Source organism: Ranitomeya variabilis, chromosome 6 (genome assembly GCF_051348905.1).
Source record: "Ranitomeya variabilis isolate aRanVar5 chromosome 6, aRanVar5.hap1, whole genome shotgun sequence".
Classification (NCBI taxonomy): domain Eukaryota; kingdom Metazoa; phylum Chordata; class Amphibia; order Anura; family Dendrobatidae; genus Ranitomeya; species Ranitomeya variabilis.
Window position 1 is genome coordinate 378,391,361 of NC_135237.1, and position 15,901 is coordinate 378,407,261.

Consider the following 15,901-nt stretch of genomic DNA (forward strand, 5'->3'; position numbering starts at 1 on the left):
CTTAGTAACTCGATGTTTACCCTGGTTACCAGCGTAAACGTAAAAAAAACAAACAGTACATACTTACATTCTGGTGTCTGTCCCCGGCGTTCTGCTTCTCTCCACTGTGTAAGCGCCATAGCCGGAAAGCACAGCGGTGACGTCAGACGTCACCGCTGTGCTCGCTTTCCGGCCGGCGCTCACAGTGCAGAGAAGCTGAGACGCCGGAGGACAGACACCGGAATGTGAGTATGTACTGTTTGTTTTTTTTACGTTTACGCTGGTAACCACGGTAAACATCGGGTTACTAAGCGCGGCCCTGCGCTTAGTTACCCGATGTTTACCCTGGTTGCAAGCGAACACATCGCTGGATCGCTGTCACACACAACGATCCAGCGATGTCAGCGGGTGATCAAGCGACGAAAGAAAGTTCCATACGATCTGCTACGACGTACGATTCTCAGCAGGATCCCTGATCGCTGCTGCGTGTCAGACACTGCGATATCGTAACGATATCGCTAGAACGTCACGAATCGTACCGTCGTAGCGATCAAAATGGTACTGTGTGACGGTATGTGTGACGGTACCCTTAGAAAAGGATGAAGATAACATATAACCATCATACACCTGTGAAATAACAATCAGGGTCATGTAACAGTCTGACACCTCAGCTAAGTGTTCATCTTATCATACCCCAGTGACTCTCCTTACAAGAGGCTGTCCTGACTGTCTCCTCCTTCGAGGGTTTAAGTGCGTTTGACATTTTTCAGCCTTAACAACAGCAGATTACCATTCTGATGGTCACTGACCTTTCTAAACTTCCAGTTTACGGTGTATCCTTTACGTTGCATTGTATTTCTTTCCTGTTTAAGAGTGCAAGATTTCCATGGAAATGGTCAGAATATGTTCTCTCGTAACTTTTATTTGTGTCCCTTCACATTTTCTTAACAAAATTCCAATCATTTATTGTTTTAGGTGGCATTAATTCCGAGGCATAGCACTTATGTGTGCCTTACTATAATCTTTAGTCCAGATACTAGATTTTTATTTGACAAGTAGCAAAATAAATGAAAAACAGAAATGAAGAGAACTGAAAAGAAAAATATGTAAAAACATTGAAAAAAAAAACCCTTAAATCAATGGAACTGATGGTGGCCACGATGGCTTCTCTTTCATTGTTTTTGGCTTTTTGTACCTTGAATAGAGTGAAGAGATGGAATATAATATTTGATTGATTGCCGAGGTTGAATCTTAGTGATCATGTTACCATTTCTGTTTCTTCCATGTGCAGAGAGGATTGTTCCCCGCCAGATTTAGCTGGGTAGGTGATCAATATATTTTCCATCTTCAGCTTTTTTTGGTCACTTGGGCCAATATTCTTCCGCACAAAGCTCCTCTTATTTTCCTTATTCTTCCAGAATTCTTTTCGTCCTCACAGCAGTTTTACTTTCTGCTTGCTGTTCTCTCACACTGTTGCTTTCAAGCTTTGCTTTCTTTAAAAAATGTAGCTTTTAGCCCCTTGCATCTTCATTAACTGGATGACAGAAGAAGTGTCCTCAGATGTAAGAAAACACTTGTGTCAGATGCATGTCTGGCAAAGCCGGCTTTTCTTTTGGTTGCTCTTCTCCTGCTTTTCATGCTTTACATTTTTTTTTTTTTTGCATATGGTGAAAGAAAATTGACTTTTCTTTATTCATTTAGGTCTTTCTCTTTTCTAGGATGTGGGTGGAGTGGGGGGTTAATTAATCACCATGATTTACAGGTTCAGTAATTTATCTCTCAGTAGGATGTACACTGGGTGGATTTCTCACATTGGAAAATTGCTTTTACACGAGAATATTATATCAGTGGTCTTACGCTGTAATTTCTAATTACAATTTGGTACCTTAAAAAATAGAGAATGATAACAATGGCTTTTCAGCTAATTATCCGATATTCAAAGGGTCTTTAGAACACAGAATCAGCTAACCTCAAAGCACCTTTAAAGAGATACTGTCCATATCTGGCCAGATACTCTACGGATGGTTACAGGTAGCAGTTTACATCAGTACTCTGTTAACAAAATCATTTTTTTCTTCACCAGTCATCTGGAGGCATCCACATTTTGGTGTAAAAAATAATGGAAATTGGGCTTATAAGATTCCAACTTTGATTATGGCGACACAAAGATTTCCTACAGAGCCATAGATGCTTTGTGTACCACCATAGTATTGTGCTCTATACTATGGTGCACAATGGAACATGCCACAAGCTCTGTATGAATCCATATAATATTGGAGGCATAGAAAGATGCAGTATTGGCCCAAAGATCCCATTGGGGGCTGTATTAGGAAACGTATCTGCTACATGACCTTGTACATGAGCTCAGATTCTCTTGACTTTGGTTGAACAGGAGGCTAGGACTCATTTTAGCCTGGTGATTTGTATTCCAAAGTAATAACCACAATCATAGTCCATCAGGCTCTATGATATAATCTAAACTTCATGTGCAAGTACCGTCACATGACATACTGATATTGAAAATGCAGAGATGCTATAAATCGGAAAATGTAATATCAACTAAGTGCTAGGAAGCGTTCCATTTCCATGCTTTTGTAAAAGTCAATGCACAAACTATTCCGATTCATTAAAATCAAGGACTTGTCTACGTTGGATTTGCTCCTGTGCATTTGCCATTTCTACGCTGACTCTGTACATTTATACTTATGTCTTTAGTCTTTCTGTTCCTATCAAGGTGATTTAAAAATAAAATTACACATGAGATGAGAATGTCACGTATCTGTTCTTATGCACAAAGAGCCTGAATATCCACAGAGTTCTGAAGGCCCATTTCTCAGTGGTAAACTAATCAGAACACCTTGACATTTCTGGATAAATGACACACTTCTAAATGCCAAATGCATAGAGAAAAGCACGCACACACTACAACAGATGACAGATCTGAATCATGTCCACACACATGTAATGTTTCATAGATTGGAGAGCGGAAAGTGAAAAACTCTTGTCTGGTAAATGTACAATGAAGATGCTTCCACATAGGGCACATTCACACATCAGTTTTTCCTCATCTGTGTGCTGTTTGTTTTTAAAAGGGTCAGCATGCGGACCCATAGTGTTTAATGGAACCATTTTTATTTTAATGGATCCATGTAACCATTCCGTTAAACTCAGTGCATGTCTGAGGCAACATTCACACATTCAGTATTTGGTCACTATTTTACATTACTATTTGTAAGCCAAAATCAGGAGTGGATAAAAAATATAAAAGTGGTGTCGTGTTTCTATTATACTTTTCCTCTGATTGTTCCAATCCTTATTTTGGTTTGCAAATACTGATGTAAAATACTGAACATGTGAACTTGGCCTTAGCCTCATTTTTGCGGATTAGAATTACCGTAGCTATTCAAGTTTATACAAACCCGTAAAAAAGTAACGATTAATGTTTCTCCTTGTGAAAAGTGACATGCCAGGTTTGGCATGTCAGAGTGAGGAGGCTTATAACCCATGCATGCTCCTCTGGGAAATTAAATATGTAAATTGACTCTTAAGAGATGAAGAGGACTAGAACTGTAGTGCCAGCTATTAGACGCAGCAATCCTACAAGTCAATATCGACCCCTTATAACGAGCCTGGCAATATGACTTAGGATGAAAGCCAAACCAGAATCTCAATTTGCAGACACGGTGTTCTGGGGTATTGCCCCTCTTTAGTGCAGAGTGTGAGATCTGATTTGGCTACGTGAGACGCTTAAGACTGGGATCTAGGGGGTAATGTTTTTCCTTGTGGAGAGTGACATGGAACCATGTGGAAAAATGGTAATGTCAAGTAGTAATTTACACTGCTCTGAGCACTTCTGCCTGACAAGATGAATGTTACAGAGCATTTTAGAGCTATTCGTGGAAGGGTGTCTCAGATCCAGGACTATAAATATAAACAGGAAAACAGATTGATATGAAAGATGCACTTAAATACATGCAAAGATGCAATATCCAATATACATCTTTTTAGCATCCACAATTTAAAAAAATTCAGTTTCTTATGTAATTTTTGCAATGTATGCCGTATGGTGTCACTATGGCATGTGCTTTTCTTTTTAATGGACTCATTGAATTTAATAGACAACCAAAGTAGCTCCTAGTATAGATGTAGAAAATCCAGTTCAAACACTTTCTTCTTAGCACAATCTGAATTAACTGGCGGTCCCCCCCCCCCCCAACCCGTTAGTTCATAATGGCCTTCCACTGACTAAGAGCAGGTTTCAAGAGTATTGTGTTCTTTGGATGACCAAATATGTGTTACATAGACAACTTGTTAATGGGCGTTGTGTAATGCCAGATTTCACCTACAGTGGTGCAGCAGGGAGAATACACATTCTTGCTTGGGTTGGATCAAGACGTTGGGAGATACTATAATAAAATGAGGATGCTGCCCTCTGTATTCTCTTGTGTTTCTATAAATTGTCAGGCTTTATCCCTTACCAGACTGGAGCTTTCTAGCAAATTTAAAACTGTTAGATGAAAGGCTACAAATCAAAGATGAAAAAGACAGAGAAAGTCCATTCTCCTGGATGCTGAAGGCCTCCTTCATACACAATAGATTATCTTTTGATGTCTGTTGTTTGACTCATGAGCATATATTTAATTCAGTTACCATCTAATTTACTTTGATCACAATAAAATTCTTTCTTGAAGAAAGCTTGTCATGGTCTATTTAGCAGATGCATCTATTTAAAAGAATCACTATTCTGCATGATGATATTCCTATTAAATATGGAAGGCATTTCCATGAGTGCCAACATTTCAGTGACGCTTCACGGGGTACGTAGATGATGTTGTTTTTGATTATTTTTCTTTTAGGGGATGAAGTACATAAGCTCAGCTCGCCTTCATTATTCCATTCTGTCATGTGCACAGTACGGTCTACTTGTCTCATAAGAATGATCTAGTTATGGATTTCTTTGTATCAAGATTATGTTGTAACCATTTATTTTCCTGTAGGGAGGTGAGGGGCACAAGAGCTGCTATGGAGGATCCAGTCCTAGGTTCTTCGAGCACCACAAATCCTACAAGGGATACAAGGATGCACACAGAGATGGCCAAGGAACTCTGTCAAGGATCTTTAACCTGGTAATATAAATATTCTGCGTTTCTTAAAATACATTGTATATAAAATTAAGTCTTTAATTTAGTCAATGTAGTCAATGTAGGGGTAGACTTATCAAGACAACTAGTGATGAGCGAACGTGCTCGGATAAGGTGTTATCCGCGCATGCTCGGGTGCTAATAGGGTATCTTCGGCGAGCTCGAATAATATGTTTGTGTCCCCGTGGCTGTATGTCTTGTGGCTGTTTGACAGCCTCAATACATGCAGGGATTGCTGTTTAATTCAACCCTTGGCCATACTTTTCTCCTGCAGGGTTCAGTAGTATTACATACCAGCCATTTAGATTAAAAAACAACCATGAAATACGTAGATGGGTAGATCTACCAGTGAGAGAGACAATTTCCTCTAGACTGGCAGGATTCAAAATGTCTACTTACCAAATAGGTGTAGAATGGTTTAGTTTACAAAGACCTTGTAAAATCAACTCATTCAGTATGAAGTAAATGTGTTTGTGAGGGCTTTGGATAGTGTGCGGCTGACAGCTGTTGAAGGTTTTTGGCCACTTTTACTCTTGACTACTTTGTGAATGGTTCATTTGCATGTCTAAGGCTGGTTTCAGACTTGCATTACGAAGGGCTGTGGATGGCAGCGTACTTCCTCCTTTCATCCTCCCTGAAACCCCACCTACGCTCCACCTACTTCTCCTTGCATCCTGTGTTGCCCTGCATACCTATCTTTAACACTGGGTACGCAGGGATGTGCATAATATGCGGATGCCTCCACATGCGCGGTTTTGACACTGTGCCGCACGCAACATGTTGCATTTTGTTGCGGTCAGTGCAGCGTCAAAACTGTGCATGCGGAGGCATCCGCATACCACACAAGTCCCTGCGTACCCAATGTTAAAAATAGGTATGCAGGGCAATGCATGACGCAAGGAGAAGTAGGCAGAGCATAGGCGGGGTTTCAGGGAGGAAGAAGGGAGGAAGTACGCTGCCATCCACAGCCCTCCCGTATGCAAGTCTGAAACCAGCCTTAGACAAATGACCATAATTTTTCCCCAAAGTTTAACTCATTGAAGGGCAACATTTTTGAATAATATGCAAGCTCTAATATCAAAGGGGATTTCAGGAACCTACTAGACACTAAACACCTGATTGAAGGGGCTGCAATGGCACATACATTTAATAGTGACAAACTCACTCCAGTTCACATGTACCCCTAAGGAGAGGTTGTTGCTGTTGGCCCTTATGTTCCTAGCAAATTATTTTCTTCCTGCTTGTAATGTCCTTAAACAAGATATTTTTACTGCTGTAAATACTGTGATGAGAGTGATGGCTTTTCTATTTTTTATCTTGTTATTCGGCACCTGGACAGGTTGATATTTATACCTGGGGACATTCTGCGACACTGTTACTTTATCTTAGTGTACCTGTTGGAGAACAATAGTGGCACTGGTATTTTAGAACCAAACTACCATAAATGAAGAACACTGCCTTCTTAGCGGCTTTAAATTTGCAGACAAAAAACGTATAAAATGCTTTAAACTTTCTTAATTACAATATGTTCAAATAATATATAGATATAAAACTCATATATTGTATAATAATAATAATCTTTATTTTTATATAGCGCCAACATATTCTGCAGCACTTTACAGTTTTGCACACATTATGTGATCTATTTCAAGTGTTTCTGTTAATGTTGATGATTCTGGCTTACAGCCAATGAAAACCCAAAAGTCATTATCTCAGTAAATTAGAATAATTAACAAAAACCACCTGCAAAGGCTTCTTAAGCATGTAAAAAGGTCCCTTAGTCTGTTTCAGTAGGCTCCACAATCATGGGGAAGACTGCTGACTTGACAGATGTCCAGAAGGCAGTCATTGACACACTCCACAAGGAGGGTAAGCCACAAAAGGTCATTGCTAAAGAAGCTGGCTGTTCACAGAGTTCTGTATCCAAGCATATTAATGGAAGGTTGAGTGGAAGGAAAAAGTGTGGTACAAAAAGGTGCACAAGCAACCGGGATAACCACAGACTTGAAAGGATTGTTAAGAAAAGACCATTCAGAAATTTGCTCTAGATTCACAAGTAGTGGACTGCTGCTGGAGTCATTGCTTCAAGAGCCACTACACACAGACCTATACATGACAGGCTACAAGTGTCGCATTCCTTGTGTCAAGCCACTCATGACCAATAGACAATGCCAGAAGCGTCTTACTTGGGCCAAGGAGAAAAAGAACTGGACTTTTGCTCAGTGGTCCAAGGTGTTGTTTTCAGATGTAAGTACATTTTGCATTTCATTTGGAAGTCAAGGTCCCAGAGTCTGGAGGAAGAGTGGGAGAGGCCACAATAAAAGCTGCTTGAGGTCTAATGTGAAGTTTCCATAATCCGTGATGGTTTAGGGAGCCATGTCATCTGCTGGTGTAGGTCCACTATGTTTTATCAAGACCCAAGTCAGCACAGCCATCTGTCAGGAAATTTTAGAGCACTTCATGCTTCCTTCTGCCGACAAGCTTTTTGGAGATGGAAATGTCATTCTCCAGCAGGACTTGGCACCTGTCCACACTGCCAAAAGTACCAATACCTGGTTTACAAACAACAGCATAACTTTGCTTGATTGGCCAGCAAACTTGCCTGACCTTAACCCCTTAGAGAATCTATGGGGTATTGTCAAGAAGAAAATCACAGTTATCTGCTGCAGATCTAGCAGTTCTCTGATTGATGAGCTGTGTGTAACCCCACCCACATCACCGATTGGCAGCTTCTTGTACACACTGTATATTAACTGAAAACTGCCAATCAGTGATGGGGCTGGGTTATATAGAGCAGGAGGACTACATGGCACTAGACAACTAGTCCTCTAGAGATAATCTCCTGCTGATAAAACAGTGATTTTATCAAAACTACAGCAAACAGCCTAGTAAGTGACACATCCCTGGAATTAGCACCTATGCCTCTACATGAGGTTGCTCTCAGATTAGTTGACAACTACCTGGCAATCGATTCCCTTTAAACATTGATGTGTGAAGTGCTCTAGTAAACAGCCATAATGGCAGTCTTTCATAATTTTCTCATCAGCCACCATATGTTGCCCATACCTTTTTTGATCCAAGTTTCATATTGACAACTTGATTGCTATTAAATTGCTAAATACTGCCTTTGTGTTCTTCACTGTATCTATATAAAAGGATTCTGTTTTAAATAGAAATGTGTACAGATGGTATACAATTATCATTCAGGACTGCCAAGATCGATTTGGCTGAGTGTTGAAAGTGTTCTTTGCCAATGTAATCTGTTGTCCCTAAGTCCTTTTTTATGGCTTGGCTCCAGCACACAGTTCCTACCCTCTGGGAATTTATATTCTCAAAAAATAATATATGGAGAGCAAATTCAGGGAATATTTTCCTCTGTATAATCGAAATGGAGTTTCAAAACAAAAATGCAAACTTTCTATAAATACGGTGAACATCCAAATGTGAAGGTGTCATTTTGTTATGCAAACCTCCCAACATGTGCATCCATATTCACTTCTGAGTACCAACCCTGATCCACCTGGGAACACTCATAAAACATCCACGGAATGACCTCCTTCTTGCACATTTATGTGAGCCCATCCACTTTGTATCCTGTTTTGCAGGACGATCCTGCTCAGTGTGGAACAGTTGGGAGACATGGTATGCCTCTATATGTGTTTACATGGACCATGATACGACCGTCGACCAGTAAAGTTTTACCGATCAGTGGTCTACGTAGGCCGACCAAAGCAAACTTTCCGCACCTATACTAGATCACTCAGTGTGCCTAGGCTGCCATGATTCTGGGCAGTACGAGTCCTCTTTACACAGGATAGCACACTGAGGAGAACAATGATTTTTTTTGTGCGTTTTGCAAAAGATCATTTCACCCGATGAGCGAGTGTTTTGCTCTTTCATTGGTGGATATTCAGCCTGTCCACACGTCAAGATAATAGTGAAATTAGCATTTTTAACAATTCTCGTTCACAATTATCTTACAATGTGAATGTGTGAATGTCCCTTTACACTGAATGATTTCACAGTTTTCCATCTTTCTTGACATTAGACATAGGGTTAGGACAATATGATCTTAAGTAATTCAATCATTAAATTGTCCCAAACCTCTATTAGGGCTCGATTGGACCGAGATTGGAACGCAGTGTTCGGACTGGCTGGCAGCTCTCCTTAACTGGCATGTAAATATATGAAGCGGTTACTCTCAGGTCGGGAAAGTCACCGAACAGTCTGAGCATTGCAGTCCAATTTATAAGGCTGTCTGACTGCAACCTTAGTCTAAGAAAATAGTCACTGGTACTGAGTCTGACTGGTCCTATAGTGATTTAGGGATTAATAGTAAAATTATATATATTTTGCCAGATATTTTACCAAAGTAGATGAATAGGGATTAATAGTAAAATTACATATTTTGCCTAATATTTTACCCAAAGTAGATGAATATGGCAGATTTTATTGTAGATATTTCTGCGATTGAAACTTTATTTGGGTATATTCACATGTTGCATTTTTGCTGCTTTTTTCTGCACTTTTTTGCCACAAAAATGCATCATATTGTCCCATTAAACTAATTTGTAAAAGTAATATTACTTGTAGTAAAGTAATTTCTGAAATCTCATGAACATGTTAGCCACGTTTTTCCTTGCAGATTTGAAGCAGTTTTCATATTTGCAGCATGTCAATTCTTCCAGCATATTTGGAGCTTTTTTCACCCATTTTAATGAATGCGAAAAAACGCATCAGAAACACGGCAAAACACCCATGCTTTTATGCAGTATTTTCCTGCCAATAGACACTTTTTTGCTGCAGAAATGTATGCAACAAATACTTCATGTGCACATACCTTTTTATTTGTCTGGATGCGGGTTGTTTTGGAGACAAGCACATGGATGGGACAGGATAGTCACAGAATCGTCTGCAACAAATTCCGCCATCATAAGGGGTTTATTAGTTCCTGTACATTATATTTTGTAACATTATTCTCTACCATAGAATGGGAAACAACCTCCTCTATATATGCTGCTCAGGAAATTACACTTTACATTTAGTAAAAATAAATGTTCTGATGCCGTAAATACTGTAAGTAAAAATATCAGTCATTAGTATAAAGACAGAACATAAAAGCCTCATTATTCACACAGCATTCACACCACTTGGACAAATAGCGATACTATCTATGACCCAGTAGGAGTGCAGCAGACAAAAAGGAAATAAAGTTTTGTAGGGAAAAGATATTATGATTATTCATTAGAACGCCTAATTGAGTTTTCTCAGCATCGACGTGTAATGATGTATTCAATGCAAATTGAGCGAGTGCAACCTAAATGTGGCAAAATGGTCAATTTATCACATGAATATTCACAAACACCGAGCAACACAACATTATAATCAAAGAAAATTACATTAAAAAATTGCTTTTCTTTTTGTGTAAAGCTCAAACACACTTGACTATGAATCTTATTACGGTATATTAAACTATGTATAAACTGCAGATAATCCATAGTCAGTATGGAAATAACGGAAAATCATGACATGAATGTCACAGAACCACTGCTGAATTTTATTACAATTCTTGAACATTATTCCATGCATTAAATGTTTGGTGATGGCACCTGAGAGTGAAGAAAAGTGCAGGAATGGGGACTCTGTCAGCAAAGTATGACTGCTCAAACCCAGCATAGACGCTCGGTGCACCCTTGACGTGGCCAAACAATGAACTGCACCTTTCCATCTACTTGTTTTTCACCTATCTCCTCCCTACTCTCCCTCGATAAATTCAGAACTGTCAATCAAAGTAGGTGGGAAGGTGCAAGTTTGGCCGCTCCAAGGGTGCACCATGCGCCTCCCTTTTGGCTGTCAAAAATATCGAGTAAAATTGCAAACTGCTTGTGAAAACAAATAAATGTGCAATTTACCACTCATTAGAAATTCTCTCTGTTTTCAAGGGATTTTTAATCCTGTTGTTTATTGCTTATTCGATTGAGTGTCAGTGGTGGCCAGTCTCCTAAGCAGGGAGCACACTGTCTGTAAGCGCTGCTCTGAAGCTGGAGCGTGCCCAGCTGATCTGTCACCAGATTTCACAAAACAAACTGCCTACATCATTAAATGGATGTCGTAGCCCTGATGTACTTACTTTGAAATATCAGGCTGTGAATGCAATTCCGATATTAAATTAGGTATTTTATTAATCCAGTTAAAGAGTGAGAGAACTGATGAGTACAAGTGTATTCAGTCTCCACCCACCTGCAGCTTGTACTGAGCAGTGTGAAACTACAGCATGGAGGAGGGACATTGAGGATCTTATCAATCAGGATAGGTTCAGAGGGATCCTACAGCAATTCTGAGATGAACATTCCAAGTAAGTTAAATAGCCTCATCAGGGATAAGACATCTATTTACTTATGAATGCAGTTTGTATTATGAATGCTTTAGGCTGGGGCTACATGGCAACTTTAGCTGCACCAAAGGTTTCTGTGTGCCACTGCTACATTGCAGATTACTGCAGGTACCGTGATGAACATGCAGAAATTGAGAACCAGTTGGATCTTTGTGGCTTGTCACCGTACCTTGCCGGTTGCGATGTGACCCCATTACCTTTCACTATGCTGCAATGTACCAGTGGCACCGAGTGATCTTTGGTCGGGCCAACATCGTCATGTAGATCTCGCATTAAGCTGGTTGTCTCACCAGATTACCTTTACTATACATCATATGAGGTTAGATTGATGTCACGGAAGGGTGTTCCTCATTCAAAAGACACAATCCCCACTAGTCAGGGTGGAAACTTGCTAATAAAGAACACCTCTTACTTGGGGACCCCTACCCAATCCATGAATTACAGTATCAGCCATACATTTGAGAGACATATATGGCCACATATTCCCTAAATGCTGCTGCAGGTTCTTCAGACGACCAGGTGATTTCCAGGATCTTCTGTAGTAATTTGTGGTAATTAGCCGATCACTGGACTAGCTCCAATTTGAAGGGAGGTTTTGTGATTGGACAATTGCCTAAATTACTGCACTTTTTGGGGAGGTAAGAAAAGCGTTCTCCAGATCTGTTAATACGAGATCAGCAAACATGTCTTATGTGATGTTATAAAACCACTCCTATACTGGGAACAGTCACTACAAAATGTTTCCACCATTACTCCCATGCTCAGTGCAAGGCATTGCATTTACAGGCCTTTGATGAAGCCTCATTTCATGCAATATCCTATTGTGTTCTGTGGACAGATAATGTCCCAAGGAGAAAGCTTTCCACCGAGCATAATAAGCATGAAATAAAAAGGCAGCACAAAACGCTGAATATTGTCATTCAACATCGTGTGGCTAAAATTGCTACAGCAGATATGAGCTTTGACCTAAAAACATTTGGAGACATAAAAGTTCTTTTTTTTAGCTATTGCTGGTTTATACCTTTATCTTCTTTGTATATAGACTCCTTTCAAACTGGTACATGAGAACAGGAAAAATAGTTATTTCATATTATATATTTAACTATCAGTCCAGGACACGTTGGGGTCTAATAGATGTATTAACCCAGCACAAGAAAGGTTAACTTTACTCCAGTAGACCCCATAAATGGAAGACAAGGGCTCCTCAAATACTCCAAACAGGAATTGTCACCATTTTTGTCTATTTCTGTGTTTCTGAATTGTTTCAAGCCAAGTACGCTCATTACAAGAAGTGCTAACCAAGTTTCTCCCTCAATTTGGAGCCTCCACCACAGACGCTGTCCGATATCATAGGAAGAATCGCACAGAAGGTTCTAAAAGCCAGGCCAAACCCCCCTTTAAAAATGTAAAGAGACCCTAACCTATTCTCTTATGGATCACAGATGAGTGCTCCTTGTATATATGGCTCCCTTATATATTCAGACCAGTAAAAATGACAGACCCCTCATAAGCAATACCACTTTGGCTAACAGAGCCACGTCACAATGTGTTAGCTAGATACCTACTCATACAATTAACTTGCCTACCATGCCCTCTTTCTATGGGGAAGATGAGTATAAGAGCAGGAGGATCAAGATGATTGTGATGGCACGGTGGCAGGACAGACACTATGCGGGACCAATGAAAGAAATCAGGCTTCCTAATCTGGACCTGCTAAATGAGCTCATGTGCTGATTACTCTAAAAGCATGTTAGCCCATAATGGCACTACCTGGGCTATCGGCACTGCCCTAGCAATCAACACTGCTGGATAGCAAGGCAGTCTTAGAATTACTACCATTCAAAGGCAGAGGGTACCTCTCCACAGGATATGCTCAGATCAGGAGTTGAGAGCAGTTCAGGATCTCTACAGAAAATTATTTTTAAAATACCATTACACAATGTACATGGGATGACAATAGGTTTTTTCCTAAATGTACTCCTTATTAGCAGTGATTTGACAGTATATTTCATGATAAGCATCTATCCTGTAGATTTAGTTCAGTCACCGCTGTGGGACAGGTAGGGAAAAGGAGCAACTGTCCATGTGCCAGATCTTTCATGTGCCACATATGCAATGTACCTTCTGTACTAACACTATAAAAAAATATTTGCCTCTCGGAAAACTGTCTCGTTAGTGCCGCCAACATGTTTTGTTCTCATCAAGTGTTATGGCTTTCTTTCTTGCAGGGAGGAAGAGACATCCGATCCCGATCAGCTTCCCCCATGAGACGCTGAAGTCTCCGAGATGCCTACTCCAAGTGATACACCCGCCTCTGTAACCTGAAGTGCCATTACCAATAACCTTACTACTTTGTATAACGTTCATAGGAATATAAACAATCTGTCAGGTAGAGACCGAGAGCGGAGACTGCGGATAATTTGTGTTGCCAGTACCTAATTACACATATAGTTGATTAATAGGATGATGGAAACACAGTGATGGACTCTGCTGTCTGTTCTAACCAAACATTAATACAGTCACAAGGCCAATTATGGCTTCGAAGACCCCAGATTTATTTTTCTTAGCATTCCTATAAAATTGCAACCCTCGACGAGATGCAATGTGTTGCCTGGCCAGACAACATGGGAGATAAATAAGAAGTTAACAACCCAAACTTATATTTTATGAGGATTTGTTCTGCTCCTTGATGCTTTTGGGTTATATAGTGGTGCTTTTTATGATTTTTCTTTCGATAACATCCATTCTCTCTCACATGCATGTTTTTCTTTCATACTAGGTAGAGACAGCAGTTCTTGAGGGTAGTTGGGTGAAGGGCAATTTTAGCATGTGAGAAGGGTGCAAGGTATAGCTCATTGACTTGAGGGTAGAGGACAATGGATACACCAAAACACAGTAGGGGGTCTAGCTCTGTCCTTGCCATATTATGGGAGGCGAGAAATAGTGGGAGAGATTGGGTATTTCAGAAAGTCTAGAAATATCCTAGGTACTGTGCACACATTCAGGTTAATCTGCTTCCTCTTGTCACAATTCTGACTTATATAATCCTCTATAGTCTAGGAAACCTTATGCAAGCATGGCAAAAAAAAGAGCAATTGACTCGTAACCTTCTGCAAATGTCACCTTGGTGTATTAGTGCTGCCTTGCAGAATTATATTTAGACTACTGTACTTAAAATTAGAGAGTTAACAGAAAGTTAACATTAATGACCTTCTTATATTAGGGGCCTGGAAACCACAGGCGCCCAAATAGCTCTTCTGAATTGCACTGTTTTATTTTTCTCTTAATTAAGTAAAATGTACATTATATTTACCTTTATTTAATGGACCTTCCTTTATTTTCCAGCATGCATTTAATGGGGGAAATTCTACTATACCCATGTTGCTATTTAAATGTATCTTGTTCATTAGTGTCACAACTTAATATGTTTCGGTACCATGTACTAATATACTGCTCTGGGTTATGGCTTTCAGTATGCCAAAATCTCTCTGGCAGACTCTATACATCATGCCAAGATCATAGCCAGGACTTTATTCTTTTTTTATAGGTTTACACAGCAAAAAACAAACAGAAAGTGAACATTATCCTTTTATGGTGTCATTAAAGATATTGAAATAAAATAATCATATTAGAAATGAATGGGTTTGTATGGTCGTTATTGAAAGTAAGGGTGCAATTTATAAGACAGTACATGGGTGTGCCAAAAAATACATATGCTGATCCGGGTGTAAAAATTCAGTTTAAATTGCTCCATGTGTTGAACATTATGGGAGATTCAGCAAAGTAATTTCGCCAGAAATCTGGCATAAATTCCCATGATAACTTGTACAATTTTTACACAACTCAGAATTGAACAAAATTTTTTGCGTCTTTTGGCATTTTCATACGAGTTTGCTCCGGCAGAATGAGCAGAGCTAAGGGGACGGGGCATGGTGAGGGCATTGTGCCTGGTTTAATCCATGACAAGCGAAGGCGTTCCTTACACCAGAAATTTTACCCCAGGCAGAGACTGGAGTAATATTCGGCACATGAAGGCTAATGTCATTTGTCAAACACCCCTGATTTATTAAGAGACTTATGTCTCTTAATGAATCAGAAATCTCTGACTCCAACATGATCCCTCATCAAGACCAGCGAGGAAATCACCTGTCTTGTAGAATTAGGGCTTAAGGGTTTTTTTTAATTATCTTTATATAATGTCTAAAACACTGTTAGAAGATTTACAAAGAGTTTACATAACTATAAATGCATGACTACATTCTTCCAAACACAGTGCCTCACCGGTCCACAGGTTTTGAGTGGCTGAATTCACATTAACCCCTTTACCCCCAAGGGTGGTTTGCACGTTAATGACCGGGCCAATTTTTACAATTCTGACCACTGTCCC

General features: G+C 39.8%; 1 protein-coding gene across 2 annotated transcripts in view; it reads left to right on the forward strand.

Moving 5' to 3' along the window:
- MBP (myelin basic protein) overlaps positions 1-15,153 on the forward strand; it is a 213,137-nt gene extending 197,984 nt beyond the window's left edge. For both annotated transcript variants that reach the window (XM_077270068.1, XM_077270069.1), the window contains exons 7-9: positions 1,271-1,300; positions 4,977-5,105; positions 13,743-15,153. In XM_077270068.1, coding sequence (XP_077126183.1) covers positions 1,271-1,300; positions 4,977-5,105; positions 13,743-13,790 — 207 coding nt within the window. In that variant the 3' untranslated portion in view covers positions 13,791-15,153. The remainder of the gene's footprint in view (positions 1-1,270; positions 1,301-4,976; positions 5,106-13,742) is intronic.
- Positions 15,154-15,901: the final 748 nt, after the last annotated feature.